The 26,050-nt window shown below is 37.4% G+C and overlaps 1 protein-coding gene across 3 annotated transcripts in view; it reads left to right on the plus strand.

The window, feature by feature from the left end:
• The first annotated feature begins 925 nt into the window (after positions 1-925).
• Positions 926-26,050, plus strand: part of LOC131139707 (adenylate cyclase type 2-like) — a 39,635-nt gene continuing 14,510 nt past the window's right edge. The window contains exons 1-16 of one of the 3 annotated variants that reach the window (XM_058089558.1): positions 926-1,160; positions 4,948-5,145; positions 5,227-5,391; positions 6,502-6,651; positions 11,476-11,636; positions 15,220-15,331; positions 15,421-15,548; positions 15,631-15,789; positions 17,107-17,239; positions 17,372-17,560; positions 19,843-19,886; positions 20,297-20,356; positions 23,708-23,785; positions 23,865-23,934; positions 24,003-24,100; positions 24,210-24,294. In XM_058089558.1, coding sequence (XP_057945541.1) covers positions 996-1,160; positions 4,948-5,145; positions 5,227-5,391; positions 6,502-6,651; positions 11,476-11,636; positions 15,220-15,331; positions 15,421-15,548; positions 15,631-15,789; positions 17,107-17,239; positions 17,372-17,560; positions 19,843-19,886; positions 20,297-20,356; positions 23,708-23,785; positions 23,865-23,934; positions 24,003-24,100; positions 24,210-24,294 — 1,995 coding nt within the window. In that variant the 5' untranslated portion in view covers positions 926-995. Of the gene's footprint in view, positions 1,161-4,947; positions 5,146-5,226; positions 5,392-6,501; positions 6,652-8,585; positions 8,730-11,475; positions 11,637-15,219; positions 15,332-15,420; positions 15,549-15,630; positions 15,790-17,106; positions 17,240-17,371; positions 17,561-19,842; positions 19,887-20,296; positions 20,357-23,707; positions 23,786-23,864; positions 23,935-24,002; positions 24,101-24,209; positions 24,295-26,050 lie in introns of those variants that run through there. The other 2 variants (XM_058089559.1, XM_058089560.1) reach the window with 2 other exon arrangements.

The raw sequence follows: 26,050 nt of genomic DNA on the forward strand, positions 1-26,050 counted from the left end.
GGCTGCATGAGTGCCGCTGGCACTAAAGAGGGCTGCGGTTCATTGACTTTTGTCTTGTCTTTTGGCGAGATATTTGTGTTTCCCTACAGTCAAGCGTGTCTAGGGCTGCACGAGTGCTGCTGGCAAATGGGGGAGCTGTGGTTCATTGAGGGCAAACACAAAACTAGCGACTTTTGTCTTGTCTTTTGGCGAGATGTTTGTTTTCCTACAGGCAAGCGTGTCTCTGGCTGCATAAGTGCCGCTGGCACCGAAGAGAGCTGCGGTTCATTGACTTTTGTCTTGTCTTTTGGCGAGATATTGGTGTTTTCCTACAGTCAAGCGTGTCCAGGGCTGCATGAGTGCTGCTGGCAAATGGGGGAGCTGTGGTTGCACTGTGACATATAGTGATGTAAATATATATAGTAAATGATAACTACTCCAAACACCTCCAACATGATGAAGACGTTTTGCACATTTTTTCTCACTTGCCAAAAAAAGGTCCTAATTAAAAGCGGCCATTTTGTAAAGGTTGAAGAAGTAACAAAGTACTTATTTAGCGTTCTCTTCCATCCAGGTCGCAGCGTGACGCCACCACCCTCACAACGTCTGAATCCGGCCAAGAGCACCGATGACCTTTTCTTTCCTTCTCCTCCCCTTTCTGGAGACGCCCTCCCTCAGTCCCGCCTCCGCGTCTTTGACCCTTCTCGCCTTCCTTATTGCTGAACGGCGCTAAAGAGAGCACAGTAGCTGGCAGAGGATGAAGCCGGTCTGCCTGCCAGAACCAGACAGAGGACAGACCATACAAAAGGACTGCTGAAGTGGACAGAAAAAGGGAGGACCGCAACGTTCCAAGATGCCACAGCGAGGAAAACACCGGCGCTTGACTTGAGCGCCATGAGCTAGGACAGCGTGGACAAACTTTTTTTTTTTTGGGGGGGGGGGGGGGAATCTTTTCACACTGCCTCATCTGGCCTTGGCGGAGGCTCCGTGCGATGCCTGAGTGAAAAGCGTGAGCCATGCCGGCCAAGGGGAAATACTTGTTGAACGACCAGGAGCTGAAGAATGAGGCTTTGTACCGCAAGTTCTCCTGCATCAGCCAATACCAGCCGCTGGTGCTGCTGCTGGGCCTCTCCATGCTGTCCTGTGGGGTTCTCCTCATTCTCTTCTTCGCTCTACGGCTGGTGAGTCTCCACACTGCTGCATGCTTGGGATGATGATGTGTGGGGTTTTTTTTTTTTTTGTCAATGTGCCACAGAGCAAGGCACCTACAGCTAATCGAACATATACTATAATAACATAACACTGTCATAACACTGTCATAACACTGTCATAACACTGTCATAACACTGTCATAACACTGTCATAACACTGTCATAACACTGTCATAACACTGTCATAACACTGTCATAACACTGTAAATAACATTTAAATCAAGCAATTGGAATATAACCCATAAATAATCAACCAGGTATTTATGTTTTATAAGAAAAAAATAAACAGTAAATGTAAAAAAAACAACATTCCATTGAAATTATTTAACATATATTTTATGTTAAATACCCAGGTATTTATGTTTTATAAGAAAAAAAATAAACAGTAAAAAAAAACATTCCAATGAAATTATTTAACATAAAATATGTTACATAATTTTAATATAGATTTTTCATTAAATAAATGATTTTTTTTTATTAAATCAAGCAATTGGAATATAACCCATAAAAAATCACCCAGGTATTTATGTTTTATAAGAAAAAAATGAACAGTAAATGTAAAAAAAAAACATTCCAATGAAATTATTTAACATAAAATATATGTTAAATAATTTTAATATAGATTTTTTTATTAAATAAATGTTAAAATTTTTATTAAATCAAGCAATTGGAATATAACCCATAAAAAATCACTCAAGTATTTATGTTTTATAAGAAAAAAAAACAGTAAATGTAAAAAAAAAACATTCCAATGAAATTATTTAACATAAAATATATGTTAAATAATTTTAATATAGATTTTTTTATTAAATAAATTATTATTTAATTTTTTATTAAATCAAGCAATTGGAATATAACCCATAAAAAAATCACCCAGGCATTTGTGTTTTATAAGAAAAAAATAAACAGTAAATGTAAAAAAAACCATTCCAATGAAATTATTTAACATAAAATATATGTTAAATAATTTTAATATAGATTTTTTTATTAAATAAATGTTAAAATTTTTATTAAATCAAGCAATTGGAATATAACCCATAAAAAATCACTCAAGTATTTATGTTTTATAAGAAAAAAATAAACAGTAAATGTAAAAAAAAACATTCCAATGAAATTATTTAACATATATTTTATGTTAAATAATTTCATTGGAATGTTTGAAATTAAATGAAATTATTTAACATATATTTTATGTTAAATAATTTCATTGGGTTTTTTTTCATCTGGAATCACCCAGGTATTTATGTTTTATAAGAAAAAATCAACAGTAAATGTAAAACCAAAACATTCCAATTGAATTATTTAACATATATTTTTTCATGTAAAATAATTTCATTGGAATTATTTAACATACATTTTATGTTAAATAATTTCACTGGAATGTTTTTGGTTTTACATTCACTGTTTATTTTTTCTTATAAAACAAATACCTGGGTGATTTTATGTTAAAAAATTTCATTGGAATTATTCAACATACATTTTATGTTAAATAATTTCACTGGAATGTTTTTTTTTTACATTTACTGTTTATTTTTTTCTTATAAAACATAAATACCTGGGTATAAAATATTTAACATATATTTTATGTTAAATAATTTCATAGGAATTTTTTTTTAATTACTGTTTATTTTTTTCTTATAAAACATAAATACCTGGGTGATTTTTAATGTTATATTCCAATTGCTTGATTAAATTAAATTAAAATGATTTAAAAATATTAATTATTATTACTTTATTAAAAATATTAAAAAATTAAATAATTATTTATTAAATTAAAAAAATCAATATTAAAAATTTGTTTTCAATATTATAAATATTTTAATAAGATTTTCTTAAACTATATCAACCATATTGATATCAATAGTGAAAAATATTAACATGCTACTTTTTATTCGCACTTAAACCACACATTTTTACAGAATAAAAATGATTTAATCATCTGTTATTTAATAATGTAATAAAGTCACCTTAAAAGGGGGCTTCATGCTCTAAGACCCTCCAGATATTGTTTAGTACCACGTCCATCCACAGCATGCAAAGGTATTTTCTATTTGTGGCCCGACTGACCATGAGTGTCCCATACCGTCATTCCTGACCTGGCCTTCCCTCATCCCGATACAGATTCCGAACGTCTTTGCGGCTTGGTTCTGGTCAGCATCCGGTATATCAGGATAATGTCGCCATATTCATGTAGCATCAGCTCCCATTCATATTCATAAAGGAGAATTGTTCTTTTTTTCTCCTTTCCTGCCTGTCTTGTCAAATCGCTCAGCTCGACAAAGTGCTGGAGTCTGGATGTGTCTTTTTTTTTTTAAAGGCTGCCATGGTAACCAGAGAGCTCCACATACAATGCAGTGATGGCCTTCCCCAGGCAAAGACCTATAAACACTGACTTCACGCTTTCTTTTCACTCCTTATTTTGACCCCCCCCCACCCCCCCACCACCACCACGACACAAAGACACATATTTTTGAATTTTTTTTCACGAGTAGCCATTTTTGTGACGTGAAATCAGTAGAACTGCAAAATGCAAGTATTGGAAGTCCTTAAACGATATATACATGCATACATATACCATACATGCTTGTTGTTTCAGCGGCTATTACAACATTGGTTGTGTTGCTGCTGTGTTGTGCGGTATGAGATACAATAAGAGCTACCTTTCTTTCCTCATGCACTCTAAGTTTTTATTTATGTATTTATTTTATATGTATGTATATAGATTTATCATGCACATTTTAAATTACTTTTTTGTTATTTGATTTTATTATGATTTTTAATTTTTTATACGTATGTCCATAAAATTACTACAATATAGATTTATAATGTTTTTTTTCTTCTTTATTTTTGTACAGTTATTTATTTGAACATTTTAGTAACTGAATTTTTTTTTGGTAAATTAATTACCAAGGAAAGTGAATGAGTGAAGTAAAAAAAAAATCCTCCCAAATATTATATTTTTATCATTTTTATTTTTTAATTTTTAATTTTTTTAATTTTTTTGTTTTTTTATAATTGTTTTTATTAATGAATAAATTTTTTATTGATTATTTATAAAATTATTATTACTTTATAATTTAAATTAATTCATACTAATACAATTATTTTAATATATCATTAAAATGTATAATTAAAATTATTAATTGTTGTTAATCATTATAACAGTAAATAAATCATTTTTATCATCATATTTAATACAATATTTATTTAAATTGTAGCATTTTCCCCCCAAAAAAATTATAGTCAAAATTGACAATGTCAATTTAATGTCCGGGTTCTTTGATTGGATTCCATGATTTATTAATTGTTTTTATTAATGAATTAATGTTTGTATAGATTATTTAAAAAATATTATGAAATTATAATTTAAATTAAATTAATTCATACTAATACATTAATTTTAATGTATAATTATAATTATTGTTGTTAATAATTATAACTGTAAATAAATAATTTTTATTATCAAATGTAATACAATATTTATTTAAATTGTAGCATTTTCCGAAAAAAAATTTTATAGTCAAAATTGACAAAGTCAATTTAATGTTCGGGTTCTTTGTTTGGATTCCATGATGCACCACAAGAAAGTCAACATTTTTTTCTGTATTCTTGAATCGCATTCATCACTTCCTGTCTCTGTACCAAAGATTTTATGCTACATGTACTACGTTTATGTACTGCATCGTAAACAATTGCAGGATACTTGGAGTAATAACAATATGTACTTTATTTCCTTTTACCTCACGGTATGTATCAGAGTGCGGAAGAGCACTGCGCCTTTGTGAGCGTGGTGAGCGGCAGCTTCTGCGTGTTCCTCGCCGTCTTCGTGCTGGTTTGCACCGAGATGCTCTCCCAGCGATGGAGACGTCTGCTGGGTCTGCTGGTGTGGGCCACACACCTCACCATGGGCTACACCTTCATCTTCAGCGGGCCCGTCATCCTGCCGTGGGACCAGGTAGGCCGCCTAACGCCGCCCCTCGGGGTTCATTTCTTATGTAAATGAACCGTTTCTAAATTTTTTTTTTTGTCTTTCCAGGTGCCTTTCTTCCTCTTCATCATCTTCACGGTGTACACCATGCTGCCGTTCCCGTGGTGGTACGCTGTGGCGTTGAGCGTCATCTCCTCGCTGTCCCACATTGTGGTCCTCACGCTGCATCTCACCGTTTACAGCAGCGCACCGACTCCTTATCTTGCTAACCAGGTGACATCCCGAAAAAAAAATATTATAATTTTTATGAACATTCACCAAACACGTACATTATTTCATCTTATCTTCATAAAACACAATACGATAGGAATGAAGCTTTAGAGTAGTCAGTGTACGGCTTGCCATGCAGTCCACTTTCCCCAAGAATCCCATTGCTTCATAATGTCACATGTCAGAATTCAGATTGAGAGTTCCTATCACTGAACCGCAGCTCTCCAGTTAATGGCAGCACTCGATATCATCTCCATTGTGACCCTTAGCCATCAATGACATTTAACTGATGAAGTTTGTCACTGTTGTTGTTATGGGAATTGTTGTTGTTCTCTCTCTCTCTCAACTCCCCCCCCAACCCTCTACCCCAGTTTCTCTTCTTCTTCTTCTTCCTTTTTTTAATTTAATTTTAATTTTAATTTTAATTTTAATTTTAATTTTAATTTTAATTTTAATTTTAATTTTAAATTTAAATTTAAATTTAAATTTAAATTTAAATTTAAATTTAAATTTAAATTTAAATTTAAATTTAAATTTAAATTTAAATTTAAATTTAAATTTAAATTCTTTTCCTTTCCTTTCCTTTCCTTTCCTTTCTTTTCCTTTTTTTTCTTTTTTTTTCTTTTTTTCCTTTTCCTTTTCCTTTTCCTTTTCTCTTTTCCTTTTCTCTTTTCTTTTCTTTTCTTTTCTTTTCTTTTCTTTTCTTTTCTTTTCTTTTCTTTTCTTTTCTTTTCTTTTCTTTTCTTTTCTTTTCTTTTCTTTTCTTTTCTTTTCTTTTCATTTTATTTTATTTTATTTTATTTTATTTTATTTTATTTTATTACAAAAAAACGTAATTTATATTAGGAAAGCAGGAAGTGAACAAATGTAACAATTACTGATTGTAAAAGTACCAGATGGAGGGGTAGGATTTAATAAGCTTTGCTTCTTCCTACTCCTTTTGGACATGTGGAACTGGGAACTGATTATGGGATGCACTCAATTGTAATCTGATGCATGTTCAAAGGAAATTAAACCATTACCATTACCATTACATTTGTTCACTTCCTGCTTTCCTAATATAGTTTAACACTAACACATCTAACACGTCTCCGATGTGTCTTGTTTTGGTAGCTGCTGTCCAACGCGGTGGTCTTTCTGTGCGGTAGCGTAGTGGGAGCCTTCCATAAGGTCCTCATGGAGAAAACCCTCAGACAGACCTTCCAGGACACGCTAAGATGTCTTAGCATGCGCATGAAGCTGGAAATCGAGAAGAGACAACAGGTGAGCGTCATTTAGTCATCATTAGTGTCAATTTGTACGTCACGACAGCTCATGGGGGCCATTTTGTGTCAATCAGTTTTTTTTTTTTTTTTTTTACTACGCTATTTTGGCTGTGGTGTTCTAATTTTGATTCCAATTTTAGCATAAAGGAATACAATCCTTTATGATTATATTTCTTATTTTTATTTGTCCACCAGATGGCAGCATGTTTTCCCATTTAAAGCATGCAGAAAAATGTTCTTCAAAGGCGTCTTAGAGGGGTACACTTAGAGAGGGTGCTGGAGCCTATCCCAGCTGTCTTGGGGCGAGAGAGGCGGGCTACACCCTGGACTGGTGGCCAGCCAATCACAGGGCACATATAGACAAACAACCATTCACACTCACATTCATACCTATGGACAATTTGGAGTGGCTAATTAACCTAGCATGTTTTTGGAATGTGGGAGGAAACCGGAGTACCCGGAGAAAACCCACGCATGCACGGGGAGAACATGCAAACTCCACACAGATATCCGAGGGTGGAATCGAACTCGGGTCTCCTAGCTATGAGGTCTGCGCGCTAACCACTCAACTGCCGTGCAGCCCTTTTTTGTTATTATTATTATTATTATTCAATCATTGATTCATTTTCTACTGCTTATCCTTGCGGGGGTGCTGGAGCCTATCCCAGCTGTCTTCGGGCGAGAGAGGCGGGGTACACCCTGGACTGGTGGCCAGCCAATCACAGGGCACATATAGACAAACAACCATTCACACTCACATTCATACCTATGGACAATTTGGAGTCGCTAATTAACCTAGCATGTTTTTGGAAACATGCACGAGGAGAACATGCAAACTCCACGCAGAGATGGCCGAGGGTGGGATTGAACCCTGGTCTCCTAACTGTGAGGTATGCGAGCTAACCACTTGTCCACCGTGCATCCCTTTTTTGTTATTATTATTATTATTCATTCATTCATTTTCTACCGCTTATCCTCACGAGGGTCACGGGGGAATGCTGGAGCCTATCCCAGCTGTCTTCAGGCGAGAGAGGCGGGGTACACCCTGGACTGGTGGCCAGCCAATCACAGGGCACATATAGACAAACAACCATTCACACTCACATTCATACCTATGGACAATTTGGAGTCGCTAATTAACCTAGCATGTTTTTTTTTTAAATGTGGGAGGAAACCGGAGTACCCGGAGAAAACCCACGCATGCACGGGGAGAACATGCAAACTCCACACAGCGGGTGGAATCGAACTCGTGTCTCCTAGCTGCGAGGCCTGCGTACTAACTAACTCATCCACAATGCAATCTAATTAAGTAAAAAACAAAGTTATGTAAATACACCGGGCTTTAAATGGTTAATAGATTGACTCACAAACAAAATAGAAATATGAATATATAATATTTCAACAGCAGTTTTTGGGAAGTGGTCATTTTTGTTGTGAGTATGTTTATCATTTCAAGCGCTTTACAGGAAAAAAAAGGGTGAAATGATTAAATAACATGTGACATGTGATCATCAACCAGTAAAACTCAGCTTCACCGTATTTGGTCTTGACTCCTTGAGGGTGAAGTTTGACACGGTCAAAGTGTAAACCTTGCGATGCACCACAGAAATGGACCTCGGTGCCGTGTCCGCTTTTAAGTTCACTTCAGCTAAAATGTTAGCGCTACGCGGAACAAAGGCACGAACCGGTGTTAAAATAACAAATAAATATGGAAAACAAAATGTATTGATAGTGTTAATAACTCTTTAAAAGTATATTTTAGAAGCATTTGGTGAAATCGCAGCTGGTAAAAAAAAAAAAAAAAAAAAACTGAATATAAAAATTGACTGCCGTTTTGTTTTGAAATGTTTGAGTTATGTCATGTTATCTGTTAGGAAGGCCGCCCAATCAAATTCTAGTATTATGCAAATGTTCTTTACTGTGTAGCCTTTGGTCCCATAATAAAAAATGCCAGCTCACCGCGACAGTCGGTCACAAGTCACAAGTCGGCCCTCATTTTTGACTGCTTTGTGTTTTCATTCATCCTGACGATCGAATACGTGACAGCAGATAAATGAAGTAAAGCGTTTTTTTACGGTGAGTGATTTGTTTCATTCTGAAAGCTTTCGTCTTAGGCCTGACTCTCTGACTCTTGCTGACTGACGTCCATCATGGATGCTTTTTTTTTCACCGTCTGCATCCCGCAATTTTCCCTCCCGTGCATCTGTGCGTTTTTTTTATTTTTATTTTTTTCCTTCACATTTCATTCCTTTGAGCGCCAACTACTACGACGAGCGTGGGATTTAATCATGCTGTGTTTGCTGACAGGTGTGTGTGTGTGTGTGTGTGTGTGTGTGTGTGTGTGTGTGTGTGTCGCCTAGCAAGAAGGACAAATGCCTTGTGTGTTTAATTTGGAAGTGAAGAAGGAGAGTCTATGTACAGACGGAGGCACACAACAGATAAAATACGAGCATGGAAGGATTTAAGGCTCAATGTCCTGCAAATGGGACACATTTATATATGTGTCTCGGCAGGGTAATTGTGTCCGTCGTCCTTTTTTTAAAAACGACAAAAAACAAACCGAAAAAGGCAAAGTTGAGGTGTCACGGACAAAGGCTATTGGCAGTGTAGTAGTTCACATAGCTAAATTGTTAAATAAATCAGTGGTATAGATATGTAAGTGAAGGCCATTTTAATTTAATTTATTTATTATTATTAAAATTATTATTATATTATTTAATTAAATTTATTTAATATATATTAAATATAATATATATTTAATATTTTATTATTTTATTTGATATAATTTTGATCGTAAAAATGATAATTTTTCAAGTGTTTTTTTTTTTTTTTTTACATTTTTACCTTTTGCAGCCATGTGTCTGTTTGTTTGTGTTCAAAAATTCTGAATGGATCTTTACTGAAATTCCCAGGAATTGTCAGGGATGACATATGCAAGAACTGATTAAAGTTCGCTCCGGAGTATAAGTCGCAGGAACAGCCAACCTATGAAAAAAAGTGTGACTCATAGTCCGGAAAATCCGGTAACTTTGCGGGAATTGGCGGAGATAGACCCTTAAAACAGCAATGGACTCTTGTTATATAGAGGATCTTTGACTAGGGTTTTTTCAGTTTATCCTTAAAAACGACAGCAGGCTACTGTCATTTAGAGGATCTTTGACTAGCAGTTTTTGCAGGAAGTTTCTAAAAATAGACCGGTTGTGAAAGGGTTTTTAATAGACCCTTAAAACAGCAATGGACTCTTGTTATTTAGATGATTTTGACTGTTTTTTTTTTTCAGTTTATCCTTAAAAATGACAGCAGGCTACAGTCATTTAGAGGATCTTTGACTCGCAGTTTTTGCAGGATGTTTCTAAAAAATAGACCGGTTTTGATTTTTTGAAAGGGTTTTTAATAGACCCTTAAAACAGCAATGGACTCTTGTTATATAGAGGATCTTTGACTAGCAGTTTTTGCAGTAGGTTTCTAAACATAGACCGGTTTTGAAAGGATTTTTAATAGACCCTTAAAACAGCAATGGACTCTTGTTATATAGATGATTTTGACTCAGGTTTTTTTCAGTTTATCCTTAAAAACGACAGCAGGCTACTGTCATTTAGAGGATCTTTGACTAGCAGTTTTTGCAGGAGGTTTCTAAAAATAGACTGTTTTTTATTTTTTTTAAGGGTTTTTAATAGATGCTTAAAACAGCAATGGACTCTTGTTATATAGTTGATTTTGACTCAGGTTTTTTTCAGTTTATCCTTAAAAACGACAGCAGGCTACTGTCATTTAGAGGATCTTTGACTAGCAGTTTTTGCAGGAGGTTTCTAAAAATAGACCGGTTTTGATTTTTTTAAAGGGTTTTTAATAGACGCTTAAAACAGCAATGGACTCTTGTTATATAGAGGATCTTTGACTAGCAGTTTTTGCAGTAGGTTTCTAAACATAGACCGGTTTTGAAAGGGTTTTTAATAGACCCTTAAAACAGCAATGGACTCTTGTTATATAGATGATCTTTTACTCAGGTTTTTTTTCCGTTTATCCTTAAAAACGACAGCAGGCTACTGTCATTTAGAGGATCTTTGACTAGCAGTTTTTGCAGGAGGTTTCTGAGCACTGCAGTATAAGTGGCATTTTTTGCGGGTAATTTATTTTCCAAACTACTTGACCAAAACAGACATTAGGTCCAAGTTCTACCAATAAAAGAATAGAGAACAGGCTGAATAGGTGTAAGATATGCTAACACAATGCTTATTCAGCTACACAAAAAATAAACATGAACACAAAAGGTGTCCAGTGTTTATGGAACATAAACACTTTTTTCATTTATAAGTCGCTCTGGAGTATAAGTCGCAGGAACAGCCAACCTAGGAAAAAAAGTGTGACTTATAGTCCGGAAAATATGGTAACTTCATAAAATATGCTTAGAGCAAAAAAAATAAATAAATGCAGGACTGGTTCTACAAAATATCAAAGACTGATAAAAAAAATTTTGGATTATTATTTTGGTGTAATACGGGGTAGGGGGGGCATGGTGCTTGGAATTAATTTCGTTCATTCAGTTATATTTCTTTACAGATAAATGTCAAGGTTTAGCTATAGAACATGTTTTCCAAAACTGCAGTATTGCTACTGGTTTTGTTACGTACTGACCTTGTGTAAACATTACTAAAGTGATGAATAAAATTCAATTATGAACACCTCCATTCCTGGAAGGTTTTAAAAGGTGGATATATAAAAAAAAAAGTTTGATTCATTGATGATGAAATTGCAAGCTGCATAAAAAAAAGCATCATTTCCAAGATGGGCCAATTAATAGTTTATGTGTCGTTGCCTGCAGGAGAACTTGCTGCAGTCCGTGCTGCCCGTCTACATCTCCATGAAGATGAAGCTGACCATCATGGAGCGCCTGCAAGACTGCAAGGACAAAGAGGAGCAGCAACGCCTGGTCAAAGACAACAACTTCCACAGCCTTTATGTCAAAAGGCATGAAAACGTCAGGTATGAACACAATGACAAGGTTAGCTAGGCTAGCATAGCTACATATTTGAGCCACAGTGCTAACTTTACGCTCACTGGGACATCGACATCAAATGTGGTTTTTACTGAAGACCAAAACAATATCATCAAACTTACCATTCACGGGCAGAGCTTTAATTTAAGATGTGTAGCGAAGCCTGCTTTTACTTGTAATTCTGTATTTTCTGGACTATAAGTCACACAAGGCCAAAAATGCATGATTAGGTAGAAAAAAACATACATAAGTCGCACTGGAGTATAAGTCGCACAAGGCCAAAAATCCATAATTAGGTAGAAAAAAAACATACATAAGTCGCACTGGAGTACAAGTCGCACAAGGCCAAAAATGCATAATTAGGTCGAAAAAAAAACATACATAAGTCGCACCGGAGTATAAGTCGCACAAGGCCAAAAATGCATAATCAGGTAGAAAAAACATACATAAGTCGCACTGGAGTATAAGTTGCACAAGGCCAAAAATGCATAATTAGGTCGAAAAAAAACATACATAAGTCGCACAAGGCCAGAAATACATAATCAGGTAGAAAAAAACATACATAAGTCGCACTGGAATATAAGTTGCACAAGGCCAAAAATCCATAATTAGGTTGAAAAAAAACATACATAAGTCGCACTAAAGTATAAGTCGCACAAGGCCAAAAATGCATAATTAGGTGGAAAAAAAACATACATAAGTTGCACAAGGCCAAAAATACATAATTAGTTAAAAAAAAAACATACATAAGTCCCACTGGAGTAAAAGTCGCACAAGGCCAAAAATGCATAATTAGGTCGAAAAAAAAACATACATAAGTCACACAAGGCCAGAAATACATAATCAGGTAGAAAAAAACATACATAAGTCGCACTGGATTTTAAGTCGCACAAGGCCAAAAATGCATATTTAGGTAGAAAAAAACATACATAAGTTGCACTGGAGTATAAGTCACACAAGGCCAAAAATGCATAATTAGGTAGAAAAAAACATACATAAGTCACACTGGAGTATTAGTCGCATTTTTTTCGGGTAATTTATTTTCCAAACTACTTGACCAAACCAGACATTACGTCCGGAAAATACGGTATATATACACCGTATTTTCTGGACTATAAGTCGCTCTGAGTATAAGTAACACATGGCCAAAAATGCATAATTAGGTAGAAAAAAAACATACATAAGTCGCACTGGAGTATAAGTTGCAGGAACAGCCAACCTATGAAAAAAAGTGTGACTTAGTCCGGAAAATACGGTAATTCCTTGGTTTACCGTGAATGCAACACAACACAACACAACTCCTCATTAGTCTTCCTTCATTAAACTGTGCTAGCCTAGCTAGCCTAGCTAGAGTAATACGCTAGTTCGCAGAGCTCCAGGCTTTTAAGACGTGTCGCGAAGCCTGGATTGTTATTTCTTTTTCATATACCCAGGGTGGTTTTTCCTTCCTCTACGGCAGGGGTGGGCAAACTACGGCCCGGGGGCCACATCCGACCCGCCAAGTGTTTCAATATGGCCCGTCTGTTTTTTCCAAATATTTCATTTGAACTCAACATACAACCTGGCATCGTGGCTTGGGCCAATTTTTTGATGGTTGAGGTAGCTGCTTTATCAATTTCGTTATTTGATGTGGTCTGTTGTTTACAAAATGCTCCTGTAAAAAGGGACACAAGCACATAATAATAATAATAATAACAACAATAATAATAATAATAATAATAATAATAATAATAATAATAATAATAATAATAATAATAATGTCAATAATGATAATAATACTACTATTATATTAATATTGTTGTTAATAATATTAATATAATAATGGTAGTAATATTATTATTATAACAAAATAATAATAATAATATAATAACATTACTATAACTAATAATAATAATAATTCTAATAAATAATAATAATAATAATAATACATTGAGAAACACACTTTACATCAAATAAATGATTTCAAAGTGCACATATAGCAGATTGCATGACACTTTTACATGTAAAATATGTGTAAAAATATAGGTGTAAAAATGGACTGTTACGTGTAAAATACTACATAATCCCCCCCATCAATTTTGTTAAATTAATGCGGCCCGCGAGTCAAAAAGTTTGCCCTCCCCTGCTCTACGGACACAAATGTCATAAAAACGTCACGTTCGCATAGCAGGGTAACAATATTTGCGATGTTACTTTAAGTTTCATCATTTCCTTGACAGCGCGTATGGATCATCCACTTTATGAAATGGAGCCATAAAGCATATTTCCACTGGTCATAATGATGGATTAGTGTGTCCGCTTTCAGTGACCCACTTCCTGCTTTTATGACAAGTCAATCAGCTCGGTCGGATAAATACGACCAAGATATGGAATGATAGAATGATAGAAATGTACGTCTACTGGTTTATTATGTTTTTCATAAAAGGCGTCTCCGGTGACTGACAGTCGGCTCAGGTGTTTAGTTTGACAAGAAGGCATCAGTCATGTTGACTCCCAGCGAGAAGGACTGACCTCGCCCTGTCATTATCACAGCACAAGCAGCCATTGTGGCTCGCAGGCGCGTCTGCCAAGGAGCTGGTGTTATTGTATCGCCCTAAAGCAGGCCACCCTGATACATTTTCAAATATTTATAATCTTCTCTTTTTCGACTGGATTATTTAAAAAAAACACAAATCATTATTGTAATGCAGTTGGTCCTTAAATGGGAAAGCACTCCTGTAATATAAAGGATCATTGACTAGGGTTTTTTTCAGTTTATCCTTAAAACCGACAGCAGGCTACTGTCATTTAGAGGATCTTTGACTAGCAGTTTTTGCAGGAGGTTTCTAAAAATAGACCGGTTTTGATTTTTTTGAAGGGTTTTTAATAGACCCTTAAAACAGCAATGGACTCTTGTTATATAGAGGATCTTTGACAAGGGTTTTTGCAGTAGGTTTTTAATCACACCAAAGCACTCCAATTATATAGAGGATCTTCGACAAGGGTTTTTGTAGTCTGCCCTTAGAACAACAAAGCACTCTTGTTAAATAGAGGATCTTTGACTACGTTTTTTGCAGGCGGTCCTTAAAACAGCGGAACACCCTTGCCCTATAGAGGATCTTTGACTCGTGTTTTTTGCAGTCGGTCTTTAATAACAGCAAAGCACTCCTGTTATATAGAGGATCTTTGACTCGTGCTTTTTGCAGTCGGTCCTTAAAACAGCAAAGCACTCCTGTTATATAGAGGATCTTTGACTCTAGCTTTTGCAGTCGGTCTTTAATAACAGCAAAGCTCCTGTTATATAGAGGATCTTTGACTCTAGCTTTTGCAGTCGGTCCTTAAAACAGCAAAGCTCCTGTTATATAGAGGATCTTTGACTTGTGCTTTTTGCAGTCGGTCCTTAAAACAGCAAAGCACTTCTGTTATATAGAGGATCTTTGACTCATGCTTTTGCAGTTGATCCTTAATAACAGCAAAGCCATCATGTTATATAGAGGATCTTTGAGCTTTCATTTTTGCAGTAGGTCCTAAAAGTAGCATAGTGATCGTCTGTCGTCCAGCAAGACTAAATGTGAGGTTTCTTTCTTTCAGTATTTTGTACGCAGACATCGTTGGCTTCACTCGCCTGGCCAGCGACTGTTCTCCCAAGGAGTTGGTGATTATGCTCAACGAATTGTTTGGAAGGTTTGACCAGATTGCGAAGGTCAGTCATGGTTTGTACGAAGCTCCTACGTTACGTTCAGGCATTTGTCGATGACAGACGTTCTTTTTGTGTCTCGCTGCCTCCTTTAGGAGAACGAGTGCATGAGGATCAAGATCCTGGGCGACTGCTACTACTGCGTGTCAGGTCTGCCGGTCTCTCTGCCCAAACACGCCAAGAACTGTGTCAAGATGGGCCTGGACATGTGTGAAGCCATCAAGTGAGTCCATGTCGCCTTTTTCATATGTTGGAGAAGCAAACATCCAAAACAACCGTCAAGCGTGGTCGCTCATCTCCGGCAGGCAGGTTCGGGAGGCCACAGGCGTGGACATCAACATGAGAGTCGGCGTGCACTCGGGCAACGTGCTGTGCGGCGTGATCGGGCTACGGAAGTGGCAGTTCGATGTGTGGTCACATGACGTCACTCTGGCCAATCACATGGAGTCGGGAGGCTGTCCGGGGTAAGTGGTGCATTAAATACAATATTTTCCGGACTATAAGTTGCACTTTTTTTCATAGGTTGGCTGGATAGGATCTTTGACGAGTGACTGGGCAGGAGATCTAAAAAAAAGAAAAGCAAGAAAAGCAGTGTTCCTCACATATAGAGGATCTTTGACGAGTGATTGGGCAGTAGATCTAAAAAAAAAAGAAAGAAAAGCAGTGTTCTTCTCAGATAGAGGATCTTTGACAACTGACTGGGAAGTACATCTAATTTTAAAAAAGCAATGTTCCTCACATATAGAGGATCTTTGACGAGTGACTGGGCAGTAGATCTAAAAAAACAAGAAAATCAGTGTTCCTCACATATGGAGGATCTTTGACAAATGACTGGGAAGTACATCTCATAAAAAAACAGTGTTCCTCACATATAGAGGATCTTTGACGACTGACTGGGCAGTAGATCTGAAAAAGGAAAATCAGTGTTCCTCACATTTGAGGATCTTTGACAACTGACTGGGGAGTACATCTAATTTTAAAAAAAGCAGTGTTCCTCACATATAGAGGATCTTTGACGAGTGACTGGGCAGTAGATCTAAAAAATAGAAAAGCAGTGTTCCTCACATATAGAGGATCTTTGACGAGTGACTGGGCAGTGGATCTAAAAAAAAGAAAAGCAGTGTTCTTCTCATATAGAGGATCTTTGACAACTGACTGGGAAGTACATCTAATAAAAAAAAAAGAAAATCAGTGTTCCTCACATATAGAGGATCTTTGACGAGTGACTGGGCAGTAGATCTAAAAAAAAAGAAAAGCAGTGTTCCTCACATATAGAGGATCTTTGACGATTGACTGGAAAGTACATCTAATAAAAAAAAAGAAAATCAGTGTTCCTCACATATAGAGGATCTTTGACGAGTGACTGGGCAGTGGATCTAAAAAAAAGAAAATCAGTGTTCCTCACATATAGAGGATCTTTGATGAGTGACTGGGCAGTAGATCTAAAAAAAGAAAAGCAGTGTTCCTGACAAATAGAGGATCTTTGACATGTGCTTATGCAGTCGGTCCTTAGAAACCGAGCTCCGGTCATATAGAGGATCTTTTTTTTTTATATAGAGGATCTTTGACTATTATTGATCTTACATTGACATCATAAACAAGACGACTAGTTGAAAAGCTCCGGTCTAAACACAGTGCTTGAATTATTTGTTGTGATGCCATCTTCTTCCCTAAATGTCGACACTGCCGTTAGTAATTACCGACCATCCTCAACTAGAGTGTAACAAAAAAAAAAAAACCCACATGATTATTTTAATATCCAATCCCTGTCTCCCGGCCAGACGTGTCCACATCACGGAGGCCACTCTGAAGCACTTGAACAAGGCCTACGAAGTGGAAGAGGGCAACGGGCACCTCCGGGATGCCTACCTGAAGGAGCTGAACGTCACAACGTATCTGGTTATTGACCCCCGGGTGAGTTGGAACCCCCGAACTGAGGCTTGTTGTGTAGCACTTGAAAGTATATGGATTTCAAAGTACTGGGTGTGGGAGTGGGTGTGTGGAAAACGTTAAGCGTTAACATAACGTGTGTTGATATGTCGTAAGTCGAAGGATCCGACGCAGAGCGGCCGCAGCGCTCCTAAGCCTCGAGTGAATGACGGTCTGAAGATGCGGGCGTCCGTGCGTATGACCCGGTACCTGGAGTCCTGGGGGGCCGTCAAACCCTTCGCCCACCTCCAGAGCAGAGAGGGGTTCAGCTCGGACCCCCTGGTCAATGGCAAGTCACTCTGCAAGGTAAGATGATGGTCCACAGGAAGTCTTTGTCGTAGTACATTAAATAATTGGCCAATTAACATAACGAACCTGGACAGAATCAATTGGATTTTGGTGAGAATCTGGATAAAGGGTCGATCAAGGAATCCATTTGCATTGTTTGTGTTTGTGTTTGTGTGGTAGGGAAATTCATCTCAGCTTTACCACATCAAAAATAATCAAAAATTAAGTCATAAAGTTCAGCACCTACTGCACAAACACTGATCAAAGATTGTTCATGTGTCAGGAAGGCTGTGCTCTTTTTACTCCAAAAATTCAGTCAAAGATTGTCTATGACAGGTGGGCTCTGCTGTTTTTAAGGATCTGCGGCAAAAATGTTTTTCAGTGCTCTGCTGTTTTTAGAGACACACTCTTGCTGTTTTTAAGGATCTACTGACAATAAAATGTGAGTGAAAAATATTGCTCGTCAAAAATGTACAAAACAGGAGCGTTGTGCTGTTTTTAAGGACCTACTGACAATAAAATGTCAGTAAAAAATATTTTGTGGCAGGAAGGCTGTGCTGTTTTTACTCCAAAAATTCAGTCAAAGATTGTCTATGGCAGGTGGGCTTGCTGTTTTTAAGGATCTGCTTCAAAAATGCTTTTCAGTGCTCTGCTGTTTTTAAGAACCTACTGTAAAACACTAGTCAAAGATCCTCAACATGACAGACACACTCTGCTGTTTTTAAGGACCTACTGACAATAAAATGTGAGTGAAAAATATTGCTAGTCAAAAATGTACAAAACAGGAGCGTTTTGCTGTTTTTAAGGATCTACTGACAATAAAATGTGAGTAAAAAATATTTTGTGGCAGGAAGGCTGTGCTGTTTTTACTCCAAAAAATTCAGTCAAAGATCAAAAATTCAGTCAAAGATTGTCTATGACAGGTGGGCTCTGCTGTTTTTAAGGATCTGTGGCAAAAATGCTTTTCAGTGCTCTGCTGTTTTTGAGAACCTACTGTAAAAACACGAGTCAAAGATCCTCAATATTACAGACACACTCTGCTGTTTTTAAGGACCTACTGACAATTAAATGTGAGTTAAAAAATATTTTGTGGCAGGAAGGTTGTGCCGTTTTTACTCCAAAAATTCAAAATAAGGACCTACTGACAATAAAATGTGAGTGAAAAATATTGCTCATCAAAAATATACAAAACAGGAGCGTTTTGCTGTTTTAAGGACCTAAAATGTCAGTAAAAAATATTTTGTGGTAGGAAGGCTGTGCTGTTTTTACTCCAAAAATTCAGTCAAAGATCAAAAATTCAGTCAAAGATTGTCTATGACAGGTGGGCTCTGCTGTTTTTAAGGATCTGCTGCAAAAATGCTTTTCGGTGCTCTGCTGTTTTTAAGAACCTACTGTAAAAACACTAGTCAAAGATCCTCAATATGACAGACACACTGTTGCTGTTTTTAAGGACCTACTGACAATAAAATGTGAGTGAAAAATATTGCTCGTCAAAAATGTACAAAACAGGAGCATTTTGCTGTTTTTAAGCACCTACTGACAATAAAATGTCAGTGAAAATATCTTGTGGTAGGAAGGCTGTGCTGTTTTAACTCCAAAAATTCATTCAAAGATTGTCTATGACAGGTGGGCTCTGCTGTTTTTAAGGATCTGCGGCAAAAATGCTTTTCAGTGCTCTGCTGTTTTTGATAACCTACTGTAAAAACACTAGTCAAAGATCCTCAACATGACAGACACACACTGTTGTTTTTAAGGACCTACTGACAATAAAATGTGAGTAAAAAATATTTTGTGGCAGGAAGGTTGTGCCGTTTTTACTCCAAAAATTCAAAATAAGGACCTACTGACAATAAAATGTGAGTGAAAAATATTGCTCATCAAAAATATACATAACAGGAGCGTTTTGCTGTTTTAAGGACCTAAAATGTCAGTAAAAAATATTTTGTGGTAGGAAGGCTGTGCTGTTTTTACTCCAAAAAATTCAGTCAAAGATAAAAAATTCAGTCAAAGATTGTCTATGACAGGTGGGCTCTGCTGTTTTTAAGGATCTGCGGCAAAAATGCTTTTCAGTGCTCTGCTGTTTTTGAGAACCTACTGTACACGAGTCAAAGATCCTCAATATGACAGACACACTCTTGCTGTTTTTAAGGACCGCTAGTTAACCCCTATATGACAGGGATGCTTTGCAGTTTTTGAGAATCGGCTACAATAGAACACAAGTCAAAGATCATTAATATATAACAAGAGTGCTCTGCTTTTAGGTTTTCATTGTTCTTTTTTTATTGTTATTTTTTTTACAGGACATCCCGTTGCGGACAGCACCCAGCTCCAAGATCCCTGAGAGGTAAAACAAAAAAAAACAAAAAAAACGATGTGAGCTGGCAGCTAAGCGCCCCTTATTTGGTGACTACTTTGACGGTGTACTCCGCAGTAGCGCATACTTCACGTGAACTGCGTCGTAAATAAAGAATACGGCTCAGCAGGCTCGAGTAACGACGTGTTGCTGAGCAATCACAATATTTCACAGCCTATTAATCCTTCGCCTTTTCACCTTTAAAAATCCATCAAGTGCAGGACAAAGGCGTCTTAGATGAAGCGTTCCGCCTCATTTCAATCGACTTATCTTACTATATGGCGATATTACATAAGTAGATATTTTAATGTGAATTATTTTTTTTGTCGTCGCAGTTGACGCGATGCTTTGTTGTGATGACTTTGTGTGTTTGTGTCCTGACCGTTGGACTTTTATGACAGCTTTGATGAGTCTGTAGACGAGAGGGTCACCTCGCCTGCCCCTTCGTTCAGCAGCTATAAGTGAGTCCTGCAAGGCGTTCGACCTTGGTCATTTTTCAAGCATTTCTATTGGACGTTCTCAAGGTACAGTATTATAGAAAGTACACTTGGAGTCGTAATACAGCTTGGACAGCAGTAGGCATTGAAAAGGAGTCGACACACGGATAATGTTATGGAGACACAAGGGAGACTTCAGCCATGGCCCAGTCTTTATGATGAGTACATGTTGGAATGTTTTCCCTCAATGAACCGCAGCAGGCAGCACTCATGCAGGGCACTTGACTGTCGACAATACACGATTATCTTTCCAAAAGACCAGTAAACTATGCTAATTTAAAGTTTTGAAGTATTTTTAGAGCCACCTGTTGGTTTGCATACATGAACCCTTTAACCCCGAATATAAGACACCTTTTTCAACATCCATTTTTGGGAAAAAACATATTTTTAAAAACAAATTTACTCTTTAAAAAAATGAAAAAAAAATCATGTTTTGAAGTACTCGTGCAGCACTCGTGCAGCCCCGGACCATAACACCATGTTTGACTGTAGCCCCAAAAGCTTCACCCTGCCATAGCACATGTTGGGACTCATGTTTATGCCTTGATGCACCGCAGCTCACCCACTGTCGGCAGCACTCGTGCAGCCCCGGACCATAACGCCATGTTTGACCGTAGCCCCAAAAGCTTCACCCTGCCATAGCACATGTTGGGATTCATGATTATGCCTTGATGCACCGCAGCTCACCCACCTTCGGCAGCACTCGTGCAGCCCCGGACCATAACGCCATGTTTGACTGTAGCCCCAAAAGCTTCACCCTGCCATAGCACATGTTGGGATTCACGTTTATGCCTTGATGCACCGCAGCTCACCCACTGTCGGCAGCACTCGTGCAGCCCCAGACCATAACGCCATGTTTGACCGTAGCCCCAAAAGCTTCACCCTGCCATAGCACATGTTGGGATTCATGTTTATGCCTTGATGCACCGCAGCTCACCCACTGTCGGCAGCACTCGTGCAGCCCCAGACCATAACGCCATGTTTGACCGTAGCCCCAAAAGCTTCACCCTGCCATAGCACATGTTGGGATTCACGTTTATGCCTTGATGCACCGCAGCTCACCCACTGTCGGCAGCACTCGTGCAGCCCCGGACCATAACACCATGTTTGACTGTAGCCCCAAAAGCTTCACCCTGCCATAGCACATGTTGGGATTCATGTTTATGCCTTGATGCACCGCAACTCACCCACTGTTGGCAGCACTCGTGCAGCCCCGGACCATAACGCCATGTTTGACTGTAGCCCCAAAAGTTTCACCCTGCCATAGCACATGTTGGGATTCATGTTTATGCCTTGATGCACCGTAGCTCACCCACCGTCGGCACCACTCGTGCAGCCCCGGACCATAACACCATGTTTGACTGTAGCCCCAAAAGTTTCACCCTGCCGTAGCACATGTTGGGATTCACGTTTATGCCTTGATGCACCGCAGCTCACCCACTGTCGGCAGCACTCGTGCAGCCCCAGACCATAACACCATGTTTGACCGTAGCCCCAAAAGCTTCACCCTGCCATAGCACATGTTGGGATTCATGTTTATGACTTGATGCACCGCAGCTCACCCACTGTCGGTAGCACTCGTGCAGCCCCAGACCATAACGCCATGTTTGACTGTAGCCCCAAAAGCTTCACCCTGCCATAGCACATGTTGGGATTCATGTTTATGCCTTGATGCACCGCAGCTCACCCACTGTCGGCAGCACTCGTGCAGCCCCGGACCATAACGGCATGTTTGACTGTAGCCCCAAAAGCTTCACCCTGCCGTAGCACATGTTGGGATTCATGTTTATGCCTTGATGCACCGCAGCTCACCCACTGTCGGCAGCACTCGTGCAGCCCCGGACCATAGCGCCATGTTTGACCGTAGCCCCAAAAGCTTCACCCTGCCGTAGCACATGTTGGGATTCATGTTTATGCCTTGATGCACCGCAGCTCACCCACTGTCGGCAGCACTCGTGCAGCCCCAGACCATAACACCATGTTTGACCGTAGCCCCAAAAGCTTCACCCTGCCATAGCACATGTTGGGATTCACGTTTATGCCTTGATGCACCGCAGCTCACCCACTGTCGGCAGCACTCGTGCAGCCCGCGACCATGACTGCGTCTTGATGGTGACTCCATACTGTTATCCAAGTTGCACACTGACTACTCCACAGTACATCCATGTGTACTTTTTTTATAGTACTGTCCCTAAAAATGCTTGCTGAACGTATCACAGTATATGGAAATACTTCCTTACTTCCTGGTTGAGTACTACTACTACTACTACTACTACTACTAAGTGGTCTAACTGTACTACTAACTAACCCTAGCAGGTGTACTGCAGTTCTTGCTCAATGTGCTCCCGTTTTACGAGGCTAGCATGTGTTGTCTTTATTATCATCCTGTTAACACGGAACGGGTGGGGTGGGGGGGGACGATGTGGGGGGGGGGGGGGGGGGGGGGGGGAGTATGTATCTGCTGCGTGCATCTGTGCGAGGGCTTCCTTCCTGCTAGATAGAGTCGGGGTTTTCCGAAACAGAAGAGACACTCCCGATTAAAGCTCATCTAACATCCGTTAACTCAGGGGTGGGCAAACTACGGCCCGGGGGCCACATCCGGCCCGCCAAGTGTTTGAATACGGCCCGTCCGTTCTTTCCAAAGTATTTCATTTAAACTCAACATACGAACTGGCATCATGGTATGTTTTTATCAATTTTGATGGTTTTATCAATTTGATGTGGTCTGTTGTTTACAAAGTGCTCCTGAAATAAGGGACACAATAATAATAATAATACTATAATAATACTAATAATAATACTAATACTAATAATAATACTAATAATAATAATAATAATAATAATAATAATAATATAATAAAAAATTAAAATATTTAAATATTTAAATATAAAATATTAAAATATTTAAATATTTAAATATAAAATATTTAAATATAAAATATTTAAATATAAATATAAAATAATAAATAATAATAGCAGATTGGATGACACTTTTACAGATACAATAATATCAGGTGGACTGTTACGTGTAAAATATACGTATAGTCCCCCCCCCCCCCCCCCCCCCCCCCCCGCATGTTAAATCAATGCGGCCCGCGAGTCAAAAAGTTTTCCCACCCCTGGTTTAACTCCTTCTTATGTATCTTCTCTCCCTGGCATCTTCTCTTATTTTACTCCTCACTAATAATAATAATAATAATAATAATATGCGTAAAATCCATGAATCTTGTTGCCCACCAAGCAAATTCTGAAGCATATCCTCCCGATTGGCGTGTGTTGGAAGTCATCCATGTGTCGTGTGCATTTCCGGCGTAGGAACAAATCCCAGAAGAGTCGCTTTGATGAGGAGCTGCACAACGAGATGACGACGACCATAGACGAGCTCAGCAGCAAGTAAGTCCACTTTTGGAGGAGGTAAATATACACAATAAAGTCCGTTTCAGGGGGGGTCTAATATTTTTAAATTTTACAGGCAATGGTATAAATCGGAGGAGAGCGGGAGTTTAGCTATATGGTTTCCGAAGAAAGATCTGGAAAAACAGGTGACTTCCTCATTGAAGGCATTCCCAATTGTGCCGATTCCAATATTTTTGTGTTGCTGTTCTCAAAGTACCGAGCGCTGGATCTGCCCATGTTCAAGCACTACGTCGGCTGTGCCACCTTCATCTTCCTCTGCATCTTCCTCATCCAGATGTTTGTCACGAAGGAGTGAGTATGCGTGTTTTTTTTTTTGGAGCATTCATTCATATATACGTTACAGTATGCTGCTACAGTGTTCGATGCCGACACACCTGGTCCTTTCATGAAACCCCCTCAGCCGACAGATATTAGGAATAACGTTTGGAGCGTTGGTGTGTGTCCTGCTGTTGACCCTGGCCATCTGCTTTGCTGGTCACTTACAGGTCAGTGTTGAAAGCTTCCATTAACATTTGCAGAGCTGGTTTGCTAACCCTTTCTTAGCAGGGAGGGGATAACGACAAACTATATCGTGGGTCTTACTGGCCCCCAATAGAGAACAACCCCTCCTTGTCAAGGCCTGTTTTTGGAAGGAATATTTTTTCAAGACAAAATCAATGACGATATGATAAAAAAAAAAAATTAATTATATTTATTTATGTATTATTTAATTATTATTATTATAAATTATTTTTTAATTTTTTAATTTTTAAATTTTTTAATTTTTTTAATTTTTTAATTTTTTAATTTTTTAATTTTTTTTATTTTTTTATTTTTTAGAGCCACTTGTTGGTTTGCATACATGAACCCTTAAACCCCGAATATAAGACACCTTTTTCAACATCCATTTCTGGGAAAGACATCTTTTTAAAACACATTTATTCATAAAAAAAAGAAAAAAAACACATTTTAAGTCATTTCAATCCAACTGTTGGTTTCTATGTATAAATATGTTGATCCTGAATATAAGACATATTTTTTTAAGACTCTTTCTTTTTAAAGAAATATTCACTAAGACAAAATCAATGATGATATGATAAAAAAATATTTTTTAAATTATATTTATTTATTATTTCATTATTATTACAATCAATAAAATAAATAAAATATAATGAATACATTTATTAATTTTTAATTTATTATTTTTATTTATTTATTATTTTTTAATTTATTATTATTATTTTTAAACTTGTTGGTTTGCATACATGAACCCCTTAACCCCGAATATAAGACACCTTTTTCAACATCCATTTTTGGGAAAAACATATTTTTAAAAACAAATTTACTTTTTTAAAAATGAAAAAAAAAATCACGTTTTGAAGTATTTTTAGAGCCGACTGTTGGTTTGCAAACATGAACCCTTAAACCCCGAATATAAGACACCTTTTTCAACATCCATTTCTGGGAAAGACATCTTTTTATGACAAATTTATTCTTTCCAAAAAATTTTAAAATCACATTTGAAGTCATTTCAAGCCAACTGTTGGTTTCTATGTATAAATCTGTTGATCCTGAATATAAGACATATCTTTAAGACTCTTTTCTTTTAAAGAAATATTTACTAAGACAAAATCAAAGACAATTTGATATCAAAACCATGTTTTCACTGTATTTGGAGCCATCTGTTGCTCCGCATGTACACATTTTAGACTCCGAATATAAGACACATCTTTTTCAATACCCCTTTCTGGGAAAAACATATATTTAAAACAAATTTACTCTTTAAAAAATGAAAAAAAATCATGTTTTGAAGTATTTTTAGAGCCATCTGTTGGTTTGCATACATGAACCCTTAAACCTCGAATATAAGACACATCTTTTTCAACATCGATTTCTGGGGAAGACATCATTTAAGACAAATTTATTCTTTAAAAAATGAAAAAAATCACATTTGAAGTCATATTGAGCCAACTGTCGGTTTCTATGTATAAATCTGTAGATCACGAATATAAGACATTTTTTTTTAAGACTCATTTTTTGGAAGAAATATTTACTAAGACAAAATCAAATACAATTTGATATCAAAACCATGTTTTCACTGTATTTGGAGCCATCTGTTGCTCTTTATGCACACAATTTAGACTCCGAATATAAGACACATCTTTTTCAATACCCCTTTTTGGGAAAAACATATTTTTTTTAAAACAAATTTACTCTTTAAAAATTGACAAAAAATCATGTTTTGAAGTATTTTTAGAGCCA

This window comes from Doryrhamphus excisus, chromosome 12, assembly GCF_030265055.1.
Source record: "Doryrhamphus excisus isolate RoL2022-K1 chromosome 12, RoL_Dexc_1.0, whole genome shotgun sequence".
In the NCBI taxonomy this organism is placed as follows: domain Eukaryota; kingdom Metazoa; phylum Chordata; class Actinopteri; order Syngnathiformes; family Syngnathidae; genus Doryrhamphus; species Doryrhamphus excisus.